The 22810-nt window shown below is 44.1% G+C and overlaps 1 protein-coding gene, 1 long non-coding RNA gene and 1 pseudogene across 3 annotated transcripts in view; 2 read left to right on the top strand and 1 right to left on the bottom strand.

Annotated features, from left to right (window-relative positions):
* SV2C (synaptic vesicle glycoprotein 2C) overlaps nt 1-22810 on the top strand; it is a 262124-nt gene that overhangs the window by 146326 nt on the left and 92988 nt on the right. Inside the window, exon 4 of the mRNA XM_082457195.1 lies at nt 1983-2134. Within this exon, the coding sequence (XP_082313321.1) occupies nt 1983-2134 (152 nt within the window). The remainder of the gene's footprint in view (nt 1-1982; nt 2135-22810) is intronic.
* Nucleotides 7181-16756, top strand: LOC309658637. The gene is made up of 2 exons (XR_014262344.1): nt 7181-8979; nt 9730-16756. It is a non-coding gene; the product is annotated as an uncharacterized lncRNA (long non-coding RNA).
* LOC309658563 (securin pseudogene) lies at nt 8994-9721 on the bottom strand (annotated as a pseudogene). Its single transcript has one exon. The product of its transcript is annotated as a securin pseudogene (transcript).

The raw sequence follows: 22810 nt of genomic DNA, 5'->3' as shown, positions 1-22810 counted from the left end.
AGATACAGATGCTTTAAGGTAATGATTTTTAAACTCTCTGAGGACTTCCCTGGTGGCGCAGTGGTTAAGAATCCACCTGCCAATGCAGGGGACATGGGTTCAATCCCTGGCCCAGGAAGATCCCACATGCCGTGGAGCAAATGAGCCTGTGTGCCACAACTACTGAGCCTGTGCTCTAGAGCCCGCGAGCCACAACTACTGAGCCTGAGCGCCACATCTACTGAAGCCAGCATGCCTAGAGCCCGTGCTCTACAACAAGAGAAGCCACCGCAATGAGAAGCCTGCTCACTGCAACGAAGAGTAGACCCCGCTCGCCGCAACCAGAGGAAGCCCGCGCACAGCAACAAAGACTCAGTGCCACCAAAAATAAAGAAATAAATAAATTTATTTTAAAAAATAAAAAATAAAAAACTGCTTTATTTAGAAAAATATAAACTCTTTGAACAGCAGCTCTCACTAAGAAATACATTGTGACTCATTATACATTTATATATGTAAGTATATATAGTTATATATTAAATATATATATATACTCACATACATATACAAATATACATTATATGCTATAAATATATTAATTAAGGACACAAAATTTCATGAAATGATGCTTATCCTTATTACTTGAGTGTCACTCAAATATTTCATCTCTATTTCAATTTTTAAAATGCTGTTTATATTTACTAAATTAATTCTGTAGCCTACAGATTGAAAAACACTGTTCTAGGTGATCTGCCCATATCCAGCAGTAGATAACTACCGCATTACTATAAGCAGGGGCAGACTTCTGAAATGATGCCATACTTTGACCTACTAGTTGATGCAGAGTGACATTATGAACCCAGCAGTTCATTTGGTACATCTAGTTTGCTGCAGAGATGGCCTTTCTCTTAATCACATTTGCTAAGGTCACTGCCAGTACTTCTTTATCATATCAAAGGCTCTAAGGAAATCAGTTATTGCTAAATGAATAAATACATGAGTTACACCTTGACATCAAATTTACATGAAATGTCAATAGTTTTCCTTACAGAATTCTGAACATAAAGGAATCAATACATATTTTAAAAACTGTATCACTAGATGTTGTCTTTACAACTTGCTTATATTGTTGCACATTTTATAAAAAAATGTTTAAGAATTCACATATTGTTTGGAATGATAGTAATTTTTTCCCATACTACCTTACTTTCTTAGGCAATAGCTCTTAAAATTTGGGGGTTAAGGTCAGTTTGAAATTCTGATGAGATCTATATGGCCCATCTCCCCAGAATGGACAAAACTTTTATTCCATAGACCCTCATTTGAGAACCCTTAACCTGGATAGAGGTCACTGTTCATATCCTCTATCCAGAGATCAGTCAACATCTCTTATAATCACCTGGACTGGAAGAAAGCATTGTACTATTGGTATCTAAACCGGGAGCTCATACTCGTTCAGCAGTATCTGCTAGATTGGGACCAGAGCCAGTCTAGGAAGCAACCCTGTTGGTCCTGTGTTTGCCGACACATCAGCCAGATTGGGCTCCAGGACCAATGCTGTGGGGTAGTAAGTATAGGTTGCAGACAGCCCTCTCAAGGTGTTTGAAGCTGTTTCCAAAGTCTCCAGGTAATGGACAGGACATAATCATAGTATCTCTTTTTCTAATGTGTTAAGTAAAATATTCCCTAGATTATACCACATATTGTGGGCTTTTTTTGGGATAAATATCATGTAGAACGTTCAACAAGGAACAGAACGTCCATGGAGAACTTAAGCTAAGTTCTGTAGAGCACAGGAATGGGGCACCACTGCCACCTTTTGGTAACATAGCTTAATTGCAGGTTCAAGATTAAAGTTACTAAATGATAGAAAATATACCTTCCTTGATATGCTGGGATAGAGAGAGAGCATGTGTTGTTAGAGCTTGCTTTGGCTGTGCCCTTTGTACTTCACATTGGCTATACAGGCCCTGATTTCACGTATCCTCTGTACCTCTTGGCAGAATTGGAGGAGCCATTCCCACCGTGTTCTCCTACTTTGCTGAAGTGCTGGCCCGAGAGAAGCGGGGTGAGCATCTGAGCTGGCTGTGCATGTTCTGGATGATCGGCGGCATCTACGCCTCTGCCATGGCCTGGGCCATCATCCCACACTACGGTAAGAGGCTGGCCTTGCACCAGCCGGTCAGTCATCTTGTTTTATTTCAGCCTCCATTCCCATCCCTTTCCTCTCTCGTAAATGCTGATATGAGAACAAGACTGTCATCATCATCTTTCTCCCTCTTGTAATGTCTAGGATTCCCACCCCCCTTATAGAGATCTGTGTAAGGTAAGACTGTGCCAGTGATCATTTAGGAATACTTTTTCATTTTGCTATTTTTTTTAATTATTTATTTATTTATTTATGGCTGTGTTGGGTCTTCGTTTCTGTACGAGGGCTTTCTCTAGTTGTGGCAAGTGGGGGCCACTCTTCATCGCGGTGCGCGGGCCTCTCACTATCGCGGCCTCTGTTGTTGCGGAGCACAGGTTCCAGACGCGCAGGCTCAGTAGTTGTGGCTCACGGGCCCAGTTGCTCCGCGGCATGTGGGATCCTCCCAGACCAGGGCTCGAACCCATGTCCCCTGCACTGGCAGGCAGATTCTCAACCACTGCGCCACCAGGGAAGCCCCATTTTGCTATTTTTAATGCCACTGCTTTCAGTTGTTTCCTTTGTGCTATCAACTCTGGGGTCCCCACGTAAGTGGAGGTGAAAGGATGCATAGATCATAATCAGCATATAAGGCAACATGACTTACAATTGTTCTGGGGACTGTCATGCACAGGAGGCACCCACAAGTGCCTTTATTCGTCTCCTCTGGGCTTAGTCCAAGGCTCAGCCCATGTCAGCCTCACCTCTTCTGGCAGCTCAGAACTGGGATGGGAGCAGGAAGAATCCCATCTTGTCAAGGACCATCAATTTGCAGAACTTACGAGGTGACTGTACCACCCTTGCTCCACAGGTCCCCTCCTCAGTTTCTCCTAAGCGCTTAACCATTCCTGCCACCTCAGAATACTTGAAGGTTTCATGTTTCTGAGCAGTACTTGCCCTCTCAGAAGGCACAAGCTCCCAGTTGCTTCACCCACAAACAATGAAATGCTGGGAGAGGTTAACAGAATCTAGGAATTGAATTCAATATGTAAGGAAAGGGGAGGGGACGTGTTCTGGTTATATTTGTGCACGTATAAGTGCATGTATGTGTATGAAAACAGGCTGAAGTTGGCAAACTATGAGTACTATGTATGTTAAAACCACTATGGCTTCAAAAACTCATTCTTTGTTCTATCTAAAATCTAATCAATCTAAAAAATTAGATTTCAAAAATTCACTCCTTGCTCATTTTCTGTTTTTCTGCTTTTTTTCTTTTTTCTTTTTTTTTCTTTTTAAGAACAGAGCAGCTTTTCATTATAAAGCATAGTTCTGTTAGGGAAAAACCTTAAGTGAATTTAACTCATTGCTAAAATCAAAGACAAGACAGACTTCAGTGTTCAGATGCATTGTGATTTGCTTTTCATACTGAGCTATAAAATTCATGTTGTCACACTCTTTCTTTTAATAAACCTAAAAAGTTATATACAAACCAAAATTGTATTTAACAACAACAAAAAAAATACACAAGACATAAGAAATTGGTTACGGGGCCTGAAGAGAACTTTTCTTTGCCAAACATTTGAGTGTGATAGGTTTCTCATTTTTAGACTCTTTGGTCTCTTCTGGGCCAGAGATGCCCTCATATAGGCAGTTACCCATATCCACCGTGAGGCTTGTCCTCTGCCACCATCTGAGGAATTAAAGGAGATTCTCCTCCTTCATCTGGGACCTGAGGACCTCAGCCACCCTAAGAACCTTCCCCTGTATGGCGGTGTCTAACGCCCGCCCCACTCAGCTCGCTGTTCCAAATGGAAGAGTCACTTAGCTACCACGTAAGGAATTGCTCCTTAGGAACTATGTATCAGGAGACAAAAGGGAGATGCAGGGCCTGGGCAGAGTCCGGCTGTACCCAGCATTGCCCCCAGAGCCACCGCTAGTCCATACGCAGCCTTTGTGTAAATGGAAATGAGGTGCCAGGTGCAGATGGTCACAATTACAGCCCCACTGGCCATCTCTGCCAGGTACTTGCACAGAGCACAGCCTGGCAGCTGGATTCCTTCTGAGGCCAGAATGTCCTGTGTCTCAGCCTCTGGTGGCAGCACAGCTTCTTGGCTCCTGGCTTTATTGCTGCCCCTTTCCTGGTCCTCGCTTCCCATCACATCTCAGAATTTCTCCTGCTGGCCTCCCTAAACTCGTAACTCAGGTTGGCCTTTGCAGTCTGCCTGTTTCCACCAGGCCTGGACATGATTGCTTTTGTTTTTGATTTTGTTTCCTCAGTCAGTATTCAGCTCCCCGGACTCCTGCCTTTCACACATCCCTGCCCTTGAACTGTGAGGAGCCTTGTGGAGGGCTCCAGGTTTGTCTCTGGCCTTGCCAACTGTCAGTGGCCGACCCACAAAAGATTAGCATGATCCCCACCTTTATTTTTCCCAAGCACACGTAAGGTATTCTTATTTGAGCAAAAAGGGCCACCTAAACCATATATATAGCCAGAAAGAGGGAGGTTGTGACTCATAAACAATGCTTGAAAAGTTACAAAGACAGTCACAATACAACAAAATTAAATGTATCTGAGGCTGACATTAATTTCTATATTGAAGGAACCAATAATGACCTGGTTAAGAAATCAGTAACAGAAAATTAAAACCGTATGCCCACGCTTTACTGAAGGCTTTCCATGGCCAGAAATGTGGCCAAAAAACACAAAAAAACAAAAACAAAAACAGCAAATTACTGCTGTCAATCCTGTCTGTGTATTAGAATCAACAGGGGAGATTTTTAAAATACCCTTGCTGAGTTCATTTTATACTCTTGCAACTTGAAGAGTTTTAATTTTTTCAAAATAAAAGAGTTTAATTTTTAAAGTCCTGTGCTGAGGCTTCTGGGGGATGGTGCTTTGTATCTGGATGGGGCTGGGGTGGGTTTCAAGAGTATTTATTCATAAAAATTCATTCAGCTGGGTGCTCAAGATTTGTGCATATCACTCTATGGAGGTTACACTTTTTCGTAAGCACTTTTTAACAGAAGTTTACCACTTCCCGCACCCCCCCTGAACATACCCGTGCTTGGGTCCTACCGCAGATCAAATGAGTCAGATTCTCTGGGCTGGGGACTCAGCATCTATCCTTTTAAAACCCCCAGGTGGTTCTCACGTGCAGCCCAGATTGAGATTCGTCAGCTCTGTACCTCTCCCAGTGGGTGATGCCCGAAGCCCCTGGGACTTCGTCATGTACATACAGGGCAGCTCTGAATGGGAGCAAAGAGCGAGCCTGACCTGCGTGGTTGACTTATTCAGTTGGTGTTTGAGTTTTAATATTGTTGGTTTCATCCAGGCTAAAGGGCTTTTCCATTCATCCAGTTCAGAATCACACTTTAAAAGTAACTGTAACATCTAGATATCTCTTCTTTCCAATGACACATCTTTTTACTCTACTAAAAAAAGACAAAGGGTTAAAAGTCCATGCACCTTCCCTATTACCTCTGAAAAAATAAGAAGCTTTCTGTTTTCCCTCTGAAATCCTGCAGGGTATAAATGATGCCGCAGCCCACAGAAATAACCAGAGAGCATGCAGGTCCTTGCCTGTCTGTCTTTCATTCAGGAGACTTCTGAGCACCACCCCTGTACAGTGTATTGAATTTTCACCCAGCAGGGAAGGAATTCAGGCCACAGTAAAGCAACTCAGAGTCAGGTACTGGCCCCTCTCACACTGGTAATAACATTTACCCTGGAGGGAAGGAATCAGTAATTGGCATCCACATGGCAAGGATGTCAAGGGATAGATGATGCATACAGTCATGGGGAAAGCAGGTGCTCTTGTGTTTCTGGGCGTCACCTTTCCGCATCTGTGGCTGAGCAGTCAGTGCGTAAGGCCTGAGCATGTGCCGTGAGACCAGAATTCTGGCTCCAGACAAGCTTCTGATGCAAAGCAGACCTTGAGCTGGTCACTAAGGATGTTGAAACGAAACCTGGAGGGATTCTTAGGAAGTTAGACACAACTTTCAGAAAGGGTGTTTGGACCCTTTCTGCAGGGGCTGGCTAGTTAAGACTTGGGCTGTGCCAGAAGTTCCTGATGGACCTCGGGTTCACCTGGCCTGCAGCCAACCAAGTTTCTGTACAGGCGTCAGATGGCGATGCGCTTTACCTTCCCATCACTGCTCTTGGGGCTGCAAACTTCCCTGGAGTCAGATGGACGCCAGCACCTGAAGGTCCGCACTCTGACAGGGCGTTAGGGGGCAGAATACGGATGTCATCCCACCAGGCACCTTTCCCGTCCACCACCTCCCTGTGACCAGCTCCTTCCAGCCAGCAGCCTCTGGACCCTTTCTCCCCCTGTGGCAAAGAGCAGTCCCCATAAAGTAAGGGAGGGGGAGAGAAGAACCCACCCAGAAGTCAACACCTTGGCCTCAAAGCTCAGGGGCCTGTAGCAGCTGAGAGCAGGTGTTAGAAAGTGTGGTTCCTCTTGACCCACACCCATTCTCAAGCCAACGACTTCTGACCCACAGACTGGCTTCTGGTTCACAAAAGAACAAGCATTGTGTCAGGGAACAGATGGCACAGGTGCCAAGGTTGCCCTGCAGCCTTTCTCCCCTCCCCCACGTCCCCTATGAATCAGGACACCTCAGCATTGAATGGAAGCCCCAGTGCCTTAAGGGGAAAGTGGGACAGGGAGCTGAATCCCAGGCCCTTTCCCTCCTTGGCTGAGAGCTTTCATTGAGTCCCAGGCTTTGGAGTTGCTGCCAGGTTCCTGTGCTGTCTGCTCCATTAAACCCTCTGTCGTCATTTTCTTTCTTTCTTTGTTTTTTTTTTTCAACATCTTTATTGAGTATAATTGCTTTACAGTGGTGTGTTAGTTTCTGCTTACATTCACTTGCACGTCAGATGAGGTACTGTCCCCTGCCGAGGTGGTGACCGTGCACAGCAAGGACATTCAGTTAGCTAAGTGGGAAGGCTCTCAGCACGAAACGCCTCAGCTCTTAAAGCCCACGGCACCCGGGCTAGAGCAGCCCCACTGCCTCCATCGCCTACCCCATGCTGCAGACCTCCAGGGCCAACTGGGGACGCCCATAGAGCCTCCCCCTCCAGCTATGTGATGTCTGGGCTTAAAAACACACATAGTCCCAAGGTTGTCTGAATTATCAAGATGTCTTCCAGTTCCTTTAGTTACAAGAGGTGTGAAGCTAATACATTTCTTCTCCCTAATGGTGAAACTGGAATGAAGGGAGGAGGGGATAGTCGAGTAGCTGTCTGATTGAGGAAGGAAACGGGGAAGGCTGTGTACATTTTGTTGACAAGAAGGAAAGCACTGTGGCCAAGGGCAAGAGGCAACAGTGATAGCTGATTTTGAGTCTCAGCCCTGCTGCTTCTGGGCGTGTGAGCTTTGTCAAGCTTTTCAGTAGCCCCAGCCCTGTTTCCGAAGTCAGCATTTTGAGATTGAGTGTAATGATCATGTTAGAGCACCTAGTTCATAACTCATGTTCAAAAATGGTAGCTGTTATTGCTAACAGGTTCATATCCTACATGGGATACCCAGTCTCTGTCAGCACAGCCCAGTGTGAGCTCAGAGCTACGGGGAAAGAGGGAGAATGAGCTAAAATGCGTAAAATGTGTAAAGTTTACCTAGAGGGTGAGAAGATCAGAGGAAGCAGACAGAAGAAAAAATAAGAAAAAATGTAAGATAATGAGAGAGAATCAAGGAAAAAACAATACTGTAACATCTTGACTACCTGCAACCCAATGAATCAGAATCTTCCATTCACTTACTTGTTGGATGAATTAATACTCAAAAGGGCATATCCTATATAAAGACTCATTTTAAAGGCCTTGGTGCCACTCCCTGGGTAAAAAGAACAAGAGCCTGATGGCCCTCACCTGCTGGCATACATGACCAGCTGACCTGTGGGTTATTACATGGACAGCCCCAGAGCCAAGCTCTGTCTCAGCTGCAAGGTGTCCTACACTCTGGACACAGGTAGTCCACATGGGTTTAGATATGACAGGCCCTGGTTCCAAGCCATCTCTGCCATTCTCTAGCTTTGTCACCTTTACGTCAGTTACTTAGGCTCTCTGACTTTCAGTTTCCTCATCTACAAAATGGGTATAATACCCATTACAGGGTTGCTGTACTACAGGACTATATACAAAAAAGTGGTTACTTAGCACAGTGCCAGACAGAAGTAGTTCGTTAAGTGTAGTTTTTTCTTTCCACAGATGGGGCTGAAGTTGAGGTGGGGGAGGAAGAAAGAACTGGAATATTAAAAAGATTTTACTCCCCTTTTCCTAACTATGTTTTCTTAACTGTTCACTTATCACTTGAAGGTTGTGGAGACGGATAAAATGGGGAAAGGCACAGGAACGGAACTTGTAAGGCATGCCACAGTATTCTGCGCCCACTCCGGGAAGGCAGGGGAGGGATAAAATGAGAGCTGGGATCCCACGCACCAGCCCAGCCAGGACAGGCAGGCAGCAGGTGACCCCAAGCCCTGCTGCCCAGCTTTGCCATACTTCACTGAATGTCACAGCCCTGAAGATTTTATGCTCACGTGTCTGAGTAAGACACTGAAAAGGGAATCAATTCGGTACATCAACATACACCAATATGATTTCTTAATTTGTCCATTTTAGGATCAATCCAATCTTTCGTTTTAACAAAATGACCCTTGGACTCAGATTTCCTCCACTCTATGACTGCCATGCAGTCATAAAATACAACAGCACCCCCCCACCAAAAAAAAACCCCAATAATGATAGTCTTTAAGGGCTTAAGAAATGAATGTGAGATGAAAAAGGCATTATCACAGTTTCAGTGTATGGCCATTTCTTCTGTGAGTATGTTCCCTTGTTCATAGTACCCAGAACAGAAGCAAGTATTTCAGAAGTCTCGCATTCTTTTTTTTTTGGTTAAACAAAGAATTACTTTATTAATACAAACTATTAATACATACCCACAGACTATAAAGTGCTAAGAAATTTAAATATCTAAGTCATAGCAAACAGGTGGCAATTCAACATCCAGGGTCGACAGAATGCTTGAGGGAGACTGCAACAGATTAGACTCCCAGGGTGGAGGAGGCATCTTCAGAGGTGAAGGGGGACCCAGGTGTAAGAGCTGTTCAAGCTCCCTCTCCTCATCAAGGATCATGAGAGGCACTCCATTCAAGGGCATGTGTGCAATCTGGTGCTCTTCAGGCAGGTCGAAACTCTCGAAATCTAATGGATTGAAGGGAAAGAATTTTTCTATTTCTGGATAGGTGTCATCTGAGGCAGGAACAGAGCTTTTTGCCTTAATGGTCTTCTCAGTCATCTTTTTGGTAGAGAAGGCTGTCTGCTTCTGTTTGAGGGGTCCATTAGTCTTTATTGACTTTTCTGTAGCTCTGTTAACAGTTCCCAAAGCCTTTCTGGCAGCTTTAGGTAAAGCTGGTGGAGCATCAAATATTTTGCCAACATGTGGTGTTGAAACCTGAGATCTCCCATCTAAAGCTTTGACTGAAGGCCCAGACCCCAGCTTCAGCCCATCCTTAGAAGCCACACGGGTGCCTGGTTCTCCATTTTCCTTGTCAACATAGATCAGAGTAGCCATTCTGGATTACGCTGGGAACAACGGCCAAACTCTTCCTAGACACGGTAGGTCTCTCATTCTTAAACATAGCCACGGGCCAGCTCTCCCACCCCCAGCCCTCCTGTCTCTCTCCTCACCCTAGGTACATCACCTGGGGAAAACATGTTTATCAGCTAGGGTGCAAATAGCCCCTCTACCCACAACAAAACCATCCACTGCTACAGACCCAAAAGATGTGTCTACTTCCTTGAGGGATGGAGAGTTCTGCACAGTTTGGGGAAGTGCTTTTCAACTCTCACTCTGACCTTTGAGGTTTGTATAGTGAACTTAGAGGAGCTGCCTCTTCTGCTGTGCATCAATCCAATCAGCATGGAGCTCAGGTCATAACTCTTCCATTCAAGCTCCCCAGAAAGGGAGGGGATGTCAGTCATTTGTTGAGACCCTTCTATGTCCCAGGCATTGTACCAGGCGCATTATTTTTTTTCAACTTTAATAATAAAATAGCCAGTTATCTTACCAGCAAAATTCAGTTATAGCCAGAGGAATTACAATTTGGGAAACACACGCTATGGCAGACCATAGGCAAATCCAGAGATCAAAGGAGGGGAGCTTGCTTTTATAGAGAAAAGAGGGGAGTTGGGAGGGGCTGTTCCAAAGGAAAGTTCATTGGAAGAAAGCAAGAATTCAGGGTGGTGACCGCTTCCCATTGGCTGGGCTGTGGTGTTTCTCATTGGCTGGGCTGTTGCTGGGCGAGGAAAATCTTCCTTCTGGGTAGTAAAGTAGACTTCTTCCTGTTTGGGGTACAAGGTACTCTTCTTTGTGCGGGGCATGCAAATAGATTTGAAGACATGCAAATGGTGGGGAGTGATGATGGGTGAGAGCTCCCTCTACTGGCCTTCCTGACTCTAATTTTAGTTGAGGTTTTTCTTACTGATTTTCACATCTTATACACATGATCTTAAAATGGAGAAATGGGCTTTAAAAATATGGCAGTTTTCTTGCTTGTGTTTCATGTTAAGAGCTAGACTCCTATGCTGCTAACACTGCTAGGTGACACTGCAGAGCTGGGCTCTATAATCCGTCCCTCAGGTAGTCAGGTGGAGCCTACAGACTTCCTTTCAGAATAATGTTTTTAAATGCAGAAAATGAAATAAATAGGATTATAAATGAAACCAGTTGTTTCAAAATACAGTTATCAAAATGTATTAGCATATTAAGTAACAATACCTATTGACAGGTCTAATAGCTACCATAATTTTGAAGTAGATAGGAGCATAGAAGCTAAAAATCAACAAATGCTTTCTTCTGAATCCCAGGGAATCACTGGACTCTAGGTTCTTCCCAGAATCCCACCTTCCATTTCTTCACCATCTGTATGAGTTAAGATTAGGATTGACTAGATATAAAAGAAAAAAAATTAACAGGCATAAATAAGTTAGAAACTTGTTTTATATCACATAGAAGAAGCCTGAGTGGAGGCAGTCCAGGGCTGGGATGGTAGCTCCATGGTCATCATCAAAGGTCCCAATTCCTTTTATCTCAGAGTTCCACCATTCTTAGCACATTCCAACCAGGAGGTCCACATCTTAGGCAGCACAGAGCAGGAAGGACATATAAGGGTATGTCTGTGCTCCCATGAAGAATCTTCCTGGAAGCCCCACACAGATCCACTTAAATCTCATTGGCCAGAACTCCAGCACATGACCATAGCTAGCTGCAAGGGCATCTTGGAAATGTATAGCCGACTCCTATTCTAAGGAGTAAGGAGAACACAAATCAGGATAAAGTGGATACTGGGGGACAACTGGCCATCTCTTGTAGGAAAATCTTGTAGGACTGTTCATGTATTTCATAATCAGAAGTTTAAGTATGGTCTTTTTGTATTAGTTTCTGTATGGATGCAAAGGAAAGCAACTCCAGCTAACTCAACCAGAAAGGGATTTATTGGAAAGCCACTGAATAGCTCACAGAATGGTCAGGAAGGCTGGAGAACCAAGCTTGGAAAAAATAGCAGGAACTGAAGGAGTCCTTCCTTTGGTGACTGGAAGGGTTGTTAGCAAACTCAAAATTTCAGCACCTGAACCCAAAGAAAACACTTACTGTGTAAGAAAAATTAGCTCAAAGTATTCAGCTTCAGTTTCTAGTGTAGAAAGCTTCCAAGGAGCTTTGCTATTGGTTTGATTGCTCTTCAGAGGTCATGGGGGAGAGTTTTCTTTGCAAGATGCCGTCCTTAATAAATCATAATTACTAACACATGACATTAGAGACAAGCTATCCCAGGCCCTCACTCAGATAAGGTGCTTAGCATACACTGATGTGTGTCAGGAGGAGAACCTGGGCCCATATGAAGGTCGGTATGGTTCGGGCTAGTATGGCCTTTACAAGTTGGTTTCAGAAAATGTAGGTACAAGACTCTAGAAAGCCCCAGACAAGTGAATCCTCTGAAGCATTTCAGTGAGCCAAACTTTCCCGGTCCTCAGATCACAGTTGACTACTAGATCCCTGAGACTTCCCCAAAGCAAATGTGAATCCCAGCCTGAGAGCGGACTGTGTCTTCCACGAATCCTGGAGAACTTGAGCTCCAGTAGAGGCAGTGGAACCTACAATAAATAAAAACAGAAAAGTTGGTTTCATTTACTATAGATAGAAGTGCCTCCTACAAAAGCTGTTGACATTAGGGTTTGTCTTGAAAACAAACAGTGAATACACTTTAGAGTACAAAAAGTAGTTTAAAAATTAATGGCAATACCAAATGCCAGTGAGGATGCAGAAAATGCATGTCTCATGCATTGCTGGTGGGAACTCAAAATAGTGCCACCACTCTGGAAAATAATTTGGGGGTTTCTTTAAAAAAACTAGACACACCTAACATGCAACCCACAATTGCACTCCTGAGCATTTATCCCAGAGAAATGAAAATGTATGTCCTCACAAAAACTTGTACATGGTTATTCAGAACACTTTTATTTGTAATAGCCCAAAAGTGGAAACAACCAAAATGTTTACAATACCATAGAATTCCACTCAGCAATAAAAGTAGATGAACAATTGATACAACAGCTTGTAGAGACCTCAAGGGCATTTTGTGAGTGAAAAAGCCAATCTCAAAAGACATAAAACATTCTGGAAATGACAAAGATAGAGATGGAGAACAGATTAATGGTTGGCAGGGGGTAGGGGTCGTGAGGAGAAAGGAAGCAGGTGTGACAACAGTGGAGCAGCCCCCAGAGATCTTTGTGTTGATGGAATCGTGTCTTGATTGCAGGTGGTTGCATAAATCCACACATGTTATAAAATGACGAAGAACACATTATACCACAGTCAGTTTCCTACCTTTGGTATTGTACTACAGTTATGTAAGATCTAATCATTTCCAAGCACTGAGAGAAACTCAGTGAAGGGTACATGGGATCTCTCTGTACTATCTTTCCAGCTTTCTGTGGCTGTATTTCAACATAAAAAGTAGAAAACAAAATTAGTACTACTTTTTGAAGGGCATTTTCACATATATCATCTTATTTATTCTAATAATCTTGGGAACAAAAGCAACAGTAAGTGTCATTCCCATTTTTGGAATGGAGAGCCTGCTGCACAGAAAGTGTGTCATTTCCCAAAGTGACACAGAAAATGGAAGATAAGCAATTAGAACCAGTCTTCTGATTCTCATTTCTTCAAAATGTTCTCCAGACATGCCAAAGCTAAGAAACGTCCTCAAAGAACAACATATAGAGGGTTATTTGGAATCATTTTTAAGGTCTCTACAGTGTGTGTATATGGCCCATACGGCAACCATCCATCCCCTCATCTATCCGGGTGATGCTGTCACAGCCCCTTGCCAAGCATTCTAAGCGCTAAGCCTCCATCATTTGCCATAAGAAAAACCAGTCACACCCACAATTCTGTTATTTTTAAAACTATCCTACTGAAAATGTTATGAGACAGAAGAGGTTTTTACATCACGCACCTTTTATCCCACAACTTCATAAATTCTCACTTGACATTTGTGTTTCCTACAAAGGCTATATTGCGTCTTCTCTCTCCCTCTCCCCACACAGCGCGTAATTTCACTGGCTTCTGTCTCCTTCCTCTAGAAATCTAACTGCATTGCCCACCCCACTCTCCTTTCTTATGCACAGAAATTCAGCTCTGCCCAGCTTCTAGCTCCAAACTTAGATACTCCACCTGTATTACTCTGCTTGGGCTGCCATAACAAAATACCATAGATTGGGTGGCTTAAACTACAGAAATGTATTTTCTCACAGTTCTGAAAGCTGGGAAGTCCAAGATCAAGGTGCCGGTCAGTAGTTTCTGGTTGAGGGATCTCTTCCTGGCTGTCTTCTTTCTGTGTCTACATATGGAAGAGAGAGAGATCTCTGTCTTCCTCTCCTTGTATCCAATTAGGGCCCTACCCTTATAACCTCATTTAACCTTAATTACTTCCTAAAGAAATTATCCCATCTCCAGATACAGTCACATTGTGGGGTGGGGTTTTAACATATGAATTTTGTGGAGACACAGGTCAGACCATAGCAGCACCCGTTGAAAGGGCCTTCCAGCAAAGAAGGGGCCTTCCAGCCACCAAAAGCACCCCCCCTGCTTTAAAGGCATTGGGGATTATTCATTTTTTTCTAAGGATTTTCTTGTTAGATACCTACTATCAAACCTAACTCTGAAACACTTATCTTTTTTCTCTCTAAAACAAGGTCTTAATGATAGCCTTATGGTTCCATAAGAGCTCCCCAACTCATCTCTCTGCACATCTTTGTATTCTGAACTAGACAAAGTGTGTGTGTGTGTGTGTGTGTGTGTGTGTGTGTGTGTGTGTGTGTGTGTGTGTGTGTCTCTTTGAAAAGAGCTGTCCAAAATACCCCTGCTGGGCTGAATTCGTCATTAACCTAATTAGGTCTCTTATCCAAGGCTTACAATTAGCACCATTACTAAGTCTTGGTAACTAACTTCTGTGCTTCTAAATTAACTGTCACCTGGGGGGGACATAAAAATTGTCATCATCTTCTAAAATGTTCCGTGTTTGAGCATATGATCATTCCCCGCATTTCCATCAATAATATTGAACTGCCTTAGAGGGCAAGAGATATTTACAGTTTTGTGGAAAGGTAGAGAAGGCTTCCCTGATATCTTAGGGTACCAGCTACAGAATCTGGACTTCGTTTTTCTGCCATATGCATATCGGGGTCCCCAGAAGGAATACTCCATTCATTTGCCCAGATTGTTAAGGTGAAAGGATGTACAGCTGCCATCTGTTTTCTTTTTTTTAATATATTTATTTATTTATTTTTTGGCTGTGTTGGGTCTTTGTTGCTGCACACAGGCTTTCTCTAGTTGCAGCGAGCCGAGGCTACTCTTCGTTGTGGTGCGCGGGCTTCTCAATGCAGTGGCTTCTCTTGTTGAGGAGCACGGGCTCTAGGCACACAGGCTTCAGTAGTTGTGGCATGCAGGCTCAGTAGTTGTGGCTCACGGACTCTAGAGCACAGGCTCAGTAATTGTGGTGCACGGGCTTAGTTGCTCCTCGGCATGTGAGATCTTCCCCGACCGGGGTTCAAAGCCTTGTCCCCTGCATTGGCAGGCGGATTCTTAACCACTGCACCACCAGGGAAGCCCTGACCATCTGTTTTCTACAAGCACAGTGTTCTGTCATTTGTAAGGAGTAAGCCAAACTTTGATTTTTACATAACCTACCAGCAGAGACATTGGTGCTGAATGACCTGGAAGTTTCTATTCTCTTATGGGCTGATTTAGCATTTATATTTTATGCAGCTGTCTCTCTGTCAAAATCGAGCTTAGATTTGCTCTGAGTTGCTTTTAGAAGGTCTCAAGGCAAGCCCAGTTAAAGATGCAGGTGTGGTATCTTAGAAAATATCGCCATTCAGCACAACTGGACCCCACTGTGAGCGTACCTATGTAACTAATTCCTGAAGATACACAATTAATGCCTAGAAGAGCTCGTTAGAAGAACAGATTATTAAATAGGACAGAGTTTGAGGTTGAAGGCATGATAGGGAAATCTTAATAATTCCTACAGGGATTCTTCTCAAGTTTGGAAGGTGCTTCTTCTTTAGGAAGTGCCTTATCTTTAATGTTGGAGCATGTTTCCACCTGTGGACAGATTAAATTGCATTTTCCACTTATTCCTCATTCTTAATGTTCACTCTCCAGTGAGGTCTTCAGCTGTGCTGCCCATCACACTGTGGAATGTACAGGACAAAAAGCAGCCCTGAGGCTTCACGAGGACACTTGGCAAGGAGGCTGGAAAACAGTGAGCATGAGAACCGTGTGATGGGGACACGGCCGTGGTCAGGCTCTAAATCTGGCAAAATTAAAGGAGGCAAGATACGGCAAAAGAAAATAGTGTGGGCTAGAGCAGAGTGGGATGGTTACTGTAGATCTTAACCAAATGAACTGTCCTAACTAGAAAACGCTCTTGTTGGTTGTTTAATCCAGTAGTAGTGGAAGAGATGAGCTATTTCCACCATTTGTATATTCCCTTGCCCAGTCTTCTCAACCATTCAAAGCGTATCTGAATGAGATGATTGGCAAGGGTTAGGAGATCAGCTGAGGGTCATGGAACCAATATAATTTTTTCTGTGTTTAAGTTGTCCTACAAAGGAATGTATCCTGGGACTTTTCCCCCATCACCACTAAACAAACTGAGATTTAGCCTTTATTTAAATTGCTCATGAGATATTACACTGCACTTTGGGAGTGGCAAACATCTTTGTGCATCTACACTGTGCCTGGCCCCATGCTGGAAGCCAGAGATTCTTCTAGGAGTGTGGCGAAACATCTGTTCTTGGGTAACAGTGAAGAATCCTGAATCCAAGCTTTGCTTCTCATCTTCCCTGTTTCGGCCTGTGGGTTCAGAGTACCTCTTTCTCAAATACTCTGATGGATTTGAGAGTACATCCTTTCTGGGACCACTTTGAATTCCACTGTGTTCTTCAACATACAAATGGTGTTACAAATTAGATAGAGGGAGCACATCAGCCTGATGGGTTAGGGGGAGGGTTGGGGAGGAGTGGGGCTAGAAGGGAAGATGAGGTATTAAGGGTCAGAAGAGTCTTGGTTTCATTTGACTTAACAGTTGAAGACTGAGATGGCCAACATAAATATCTTAGTGACCAAGGTGATGTAAACAGGTGAAGCTGGCAAGAAAGAGGACTGAAGCAAATGACAGAGTCCGTGCCCTTTCTAGAGGGTTGGCAGCTACTCAGCTGCAGCAGGTTTAGCCATGCAGCTATTGAAGCCTGGTGTGGCCAGATCTGATTTACCAGAAGGCAGAATTCTGGGTATTTATTTGAAGTCTCTCCAATTTTCAATCTACCAATTTTAAAATGTATCTTTATAGAGATATACATATGTGGTCAGCAGAATGATGGTCCCCAAAGACCATCCTAACTCCCAGAACCTGTGAATATGTGAGGTTACAGGGCAAAGAGGAATTAAGGTTGCAGATGGAATTAAGCTTGCTAATCAGCTGATCTTAAAATAGAGAGATTACCATGGATTATCCGGTGGGCTCAATCTAATCACAAGGGTCCCTAAAAGCAGAAGATGGAGCAGGAAGAGAGAAGCAGAGAAGTGGTAGCATGGGCAAGACTTGGCTTGGTGGTGTTGGCTTTAAGGATAGGGGAAAGTGGCTCTGAGCCAAGGAATGTGAGCAGCCTCAAGAGGCTAGAAAATATAAGGAAATATATTCTCCTCTGGAGTCTCTATAAGGAATGCAGCTCTGCTGACGCCTTGCTTTTAGTGCAGTGAGGTCCATTTTGGACTTTGGACCTCCAGAACTGAAGATAATAAATTTGTGTGGTTTTTTAATCTCCTAAGTGTGCAATAATTTGTTACAGAGCAAAAGGAAACAAATAAAACTAGAATAAAATACATCAATTTAAGTGATGAGATTTGGCAAAAGGATACAATTCTGTAACCACCACCTCAATCAAGATAAAGAATACTTCCATCACCAAAAAGTAACCTCATGCCCCTTTGCAGTCAAGTCCCTCCCACCATGCCTGGCACCTGGTAAGCAAAGATACGTTTTCTGTCTTTTGTAAAATTTCATGTAAATTGAATACTTCATAGAGTATGTAATTTTTGCGTCTGGACTCTGCTATAGCATAATGCCTTTGAGATTCGTCCGTGTAGTTGGTTGTTTGAGGGGTTCATTCCATCCTGTTGTTGAGTAGCATCCATTATGGATGGACCACAGTTTGTTGATCCAATCACCAATTGATGGACCTTTTTGACTGTTTACAGTTGGGCTATTAAGAATAACATTGCTGTGAACATTTGAGTACAAATCCTTGTGTGAATGAAGTTTCATTTCTCTTGGGTAAATTCCTAGGAGAGGGATTGCTGGATTGTTTGGTAAATGTGTGTAATTTGATGAGAAACTTGAAATATTTTCCAAAGTGATTCTATCATAATCACCTAATTTTTTCTGAAAGTTTTCACAACACTCCATGGACCAAACAACACACACTTGTGCCAGATTTGGCCTGGGGAACTGCTGGGTTTAAGCCAAAGAGAGCCAAGCTTACCTGGAGGGGAGAAGACAGGTAATTACCCTGTGCTGATGCAGAAGACAGTGGGTCTCTGAGAGTCTGAGTGGGAGGAAGATTTTCACAATTAAGAGAAAGGCAGGTGGGACTCCTGGTCCTCAGGTACCTGCAGGGCAGCTGTGCCTTAAGCCAAAGGGAATGGAGTTGGGCCCCTGGAGGAAGAGTCCCAGTGACCAAAGAGAGTGAGAGCTTAGTTTTGCTTAGAGGTTGGAAGTGAGCTAGTGACTGCCAGAAGGGCAGGGCCTTAGCCTGGCCTGGTGAGGAAGAAAACAGGCTCACAGGGACCTTCTGAGGGAAGAGTGAGATGCAGAATATCTGATTGGTAGGCATCATCATCGCACAGGAGAATTATCTTCGGTGGTTTATAAAGACTTTCAGAGACATCATTTCGTTGTTGCCGAACCAAACTTGGGTCTGCTTGCCCACGTGCAGTAAAGGCAGTCTACTGACACAGGATCATGGTAAAGTGCAGTGATTATTGCAAGGCCAAACAAGGAGCACGGGCAGCTGGGGTTCAAAAGACCTAAACTTCCCAGTAGCTTTCAGGGAAAGGTTTTTAAAGGCTGAGGGAGAGGGTTGTGGGGTGCGTGATCAGCTGTTGGACATTCTTCTGATTGGTTGGAGGTGAGGTAATCAGGGGTCAACATCACCAACCTTCTGGTTCCAGCTGGTCTGGGGTCTACGTGCTTGCGGTCAGCATACAGTTAACATCTTCCACCTGGTGGGGATTTCATTATCTGCAAAACAGCTCAAGGACATGGCTCAGAATACTATCTATGGCCCTTGAGGAGGAACTAAAAGTCCTTGACTTTGTTTAATGGCTCAACTATATTATTATTTTGTCTTGCTTGACTGTTTTCATTTTCCTTTGTTTCTCCTTTTTCTCAATTCTCTGATTAAATTTGTTCTTTGGAACTCAGGGGAAGCTTAAGAGGTTAAAGTTGTTCTACAAACAAGAGACAGGCAGATAACATGGTGGGGGAGGGTAGTCTTTCTCAGGAAGTCCCCACAGGGTCCTGCTCGGTTGTAATCCCCCTTTTTCTTTGATAATCCTCATTCTTGAGGAGGAACAGGTTCAGGACAAGAAAGGGAATAAAGTTTTGGATAGAGAGGTTAAATCATGAACTTGACAAAGGGACTCGGTTTTCGAGGGACTCTGTTTCATCATGACACAAATGAAGTCAAACTGTGTGACAACCTGTTCTGTGCAGGGGCTGGCCAGGCAGAGGACACTAGGGTAAACAAGCGGCCGGGCTCACTTCTCCCGTGACCATCCCCCTTACGCTTGGATGGTTTGTGACCGAGGATGCCTTGGGCCAGTGGTGACATTTCTTTCTTGTAGTGGACACAGGGTAGAGTTCCATGAGAGAGAAAGAGAGAGAGAAAAAGGAAAGAAAGACTGTGGAAGTGGGTATCCACCCCTTTCTGATGCAAAGGTGGTACCAGTGGAACCAACTAGGAGGAGCCATTAACCCAGGCCCTTGCTGGGGCATCCGTCCTTTGTGCCCTTCTTGTGCCTGGTGCACACCTCCGCCTTCTACTGGGGCTAGAGTTTTTAGAATTTTCTTCATGGCTTCAATAAAAAAAGGTTTCTTTAGTATTGTAAGCGATTTCTGGACTCTGAGGCCAGAGATCAAAACTTAATCATCTTTTACATGCATCCCAATGTTCATAGCAGCACTATTGACAATAGCCAAGACATGGGAGCAACCCAAATGCCCATCAACAGATGATAGGCTTAAGATGTGGGGGGGGGGGGGTGTGTGTGTGTGTGTATGTATACACACACAGTGAAGTATTACTCAACTATAAAAAAGAAGAATGAAATACTGCCATTTGTAGCAACTTGGATGGACCTAGAGAATATTATTCTTAGTGAAACAAGTCAGACAAAGACAAATACTATATGATATCACTTACATGTGGAAACTTAAAAGATAATACAAATGAATGTATATGCGAAATAGAAACAGACAGATATAGAAAATTTGTGGTTACCAAAGTGGAGAGGGAAGTAGGGGTACAAATTAGGGGTATGGGATAAACAGATATAAACTACTATATATAAAATAGATAAGCAACAAGGATATACTGTATAACACAGGGAATTATACCCACTGTCATGTAATAACCTATTGAATATAATGGAAAATAATCTATAAAAATACTGAATCATTATGCTGTGCACCTGAAACTAAGACAATATTGTAAATCATTTTTAAAAAGTCATCTTGATAGCCTCCATGGTACCAATCACAGTGCCTGACCCAGATTAGCCCATAATGAGTGTTTTGATGAATTGAGGCACAGAGCCATGTAATAAATGCCCTGGTCAGCAATGTTAGACCCTCAACAAGTCTGATCCAAGACAATTACTCCCAGTTCTCATTAGTCTCATTAAACAAACCTGTGCTGTGAGGTTATTTTCTCCCTTTGTGAATCACCATTTTTAGGAATGGGTTGCCATCTTGGTGACAGTTGTGGCTGATGGGCTTTGAAGTGAGGCTTGTTCCATCACGTTCCACTTAGCTCAGACCTCTGCGGGAGCTATCCTCCAGAACTGCAGAATTGCAAGTCGCCCCAGGTTTTGTCCTTGCTAAGCTAATGCTTCACTATTGTAACTGAAAGTGGTTCTCAAGCTTCTGGGTTGTTGTCGTTTCCCTCTCTCCCTCTCTCTCTCTCTGCTGTTTTTGGCCTGTGACTCACATTCTGATTCTAAAGCATCTCCAGTGGCCTTTGCAGGCTGCTCGAGGGATCCAGGCTGTTGCATTTATTCGAAGGGTCAGCCACTCATTAGGTGCTGAGCAGGCAGGGAGACTTTCTCGCTGCTGAGAATCAATTCCAGCCAAATCAGATCCACTTGGGGGTCTCTCAAAGAAGAGCTTGCCCACATGGTAATGGTTTGAAGAGCACTGAAACGCCTGATGGAGGAGGGACAGAGCAGACGATGGGCTGCGGTGACGTGCTGTCTGTGGCTCACAGCAGACGAACCTCACAGTGGAGAGACTTCAGAAATCAAAGTTGACTGTCATGCTGAGGAGGCCCGTCTCGTGCTGCACGCAGGACTTGGCAGAGTGGGGAGGATGGAGAAATGCAGAATGTTAAGGCAGGAAAACTGACATTTTGCCCTCCACACATCCGTGGTTTTGTGTTTGAGGCTGAGGTCACCCTGCCAGGGGGAATGGGAGGAACTGAGAGGCGGGAGTGGGGGGGAAACACCCCCCACTCACCTCCTGAAAAGAAGATTTGGTGTCAGTCTCTTTACTAACATTTAATCAACCTTTATTTCATGCTATACGCTGTTCTGAGACATGAACATGTGTTAATCCTTTAATTTTTACAACTATCCCACAAAGAGACACTGTTGTGTACATTTTACAGATGAGGAAACTGAGACCCAGAGAAGTTAAGTGACTTGCCCAAAGTCACCCAGCGAGTAAAGCAGAGGAGCAGGAATTCAGAACCAGGCAGCATGCCTCCACACCCACACTCTTGGTGGCCTCACTATATGTGTTCCCATTCTACGGGGCTGACACCCAAGAAGCCGCAAGTATCCACTGGCTTATGTCCAGCTTTCCATCAAAAACTCTCCAAATTCAGGGGCAGTTCCCTTCCTCTTCCTCCTTCCAGGATGGAGCTTCCAAATGGTCTAGCCAGGAAAGCAAGGAAATTTCTAGAACTGACATTTGTATAAATTGGCAGAAAATAGGAACCCCATTGATACCTGCCCTCCCCACACCCACCCCTTATGTCTGCCAGGCTGAGGAACCCCATCCTGGTAGGATAAGGCAGTTCGGCCGCTCAGAGCTCTCCCCATCCCATCCGACTTGGCAGTGCCATTTGCTTCAGATCCTGGGACTCTCCTCTGGACAGATGAGGTCTGCTTCCAGCTTTCAAGTTCCTTTCTTTCTTCCTTCAGGCTGGACAGTTAGAAATGGAGAGAAAGGTAGTAAAGTAGACAGAGACCAACTGCTCCTTCCAGGCAGTCAGCCTGGCTCTTGACTTCTTATTTCCATTAGGGCTTGGGATGCAAATCCTCCAGGGGGGTTAGTTATCAAGGAGCCAGGCCAACTGACCCTCCCGCCTTTAAGACTCTCCACGTTCACACTCATCTGCATGCAAATACCTTCTTTTTTGGTTCTGAGACTTTGAGTTCTAAATCTAATGTGTGGTTAGCCCCTACCCTTTCCTGTTTAGAGAGGGCAAGACGGTGCCCAGCAGAGGAGAGAGGATATGCGTTCAGTAGTGATGCATGTGGGTAGTGCCCTTATCCCATGAGTGTCAAATGACAGAAGACAAAGCCCTCCCTTCTCGTCGAAGCCATGCTGTGTCTGAGGCCTTGATGACTAAAACCTGAAAGTGAGGAGGAGGAGGTCTGGGGTGGCAGAGCCTTGAACTGAGATTTTTCTGAAGTACGTAGGGAAGTGTACACTGGTGTAGTCATTCTAAAGAACATTCAGATGATGCTTGTCCGAATGTGTAAACATGTACACTCTGACCTAGTATACTCCATCCCTGGTATATACCCAGAGAAATTCAGGTATCAGTAAGGGGTCATGTGTAAGACTGTTCAT

This window comes from Balaenoptera physalus, assembly GCF_965194825.1.
Source record: "Balaenoptera physalus genome assembly, chromosome: 3".
Taxonomy (NCBI): domain Eukaryota; kingdom Metazoa; phylum Chordata; class Mammalia; order Artiodactyla; family Balaenopteridae; genus Balaenoptera; species Balaenoptera physalus.
Note: the sequence above shows the minus strand (reverse complement) of the source record. Positions and strands in the feature narration are given on the sequence as shown.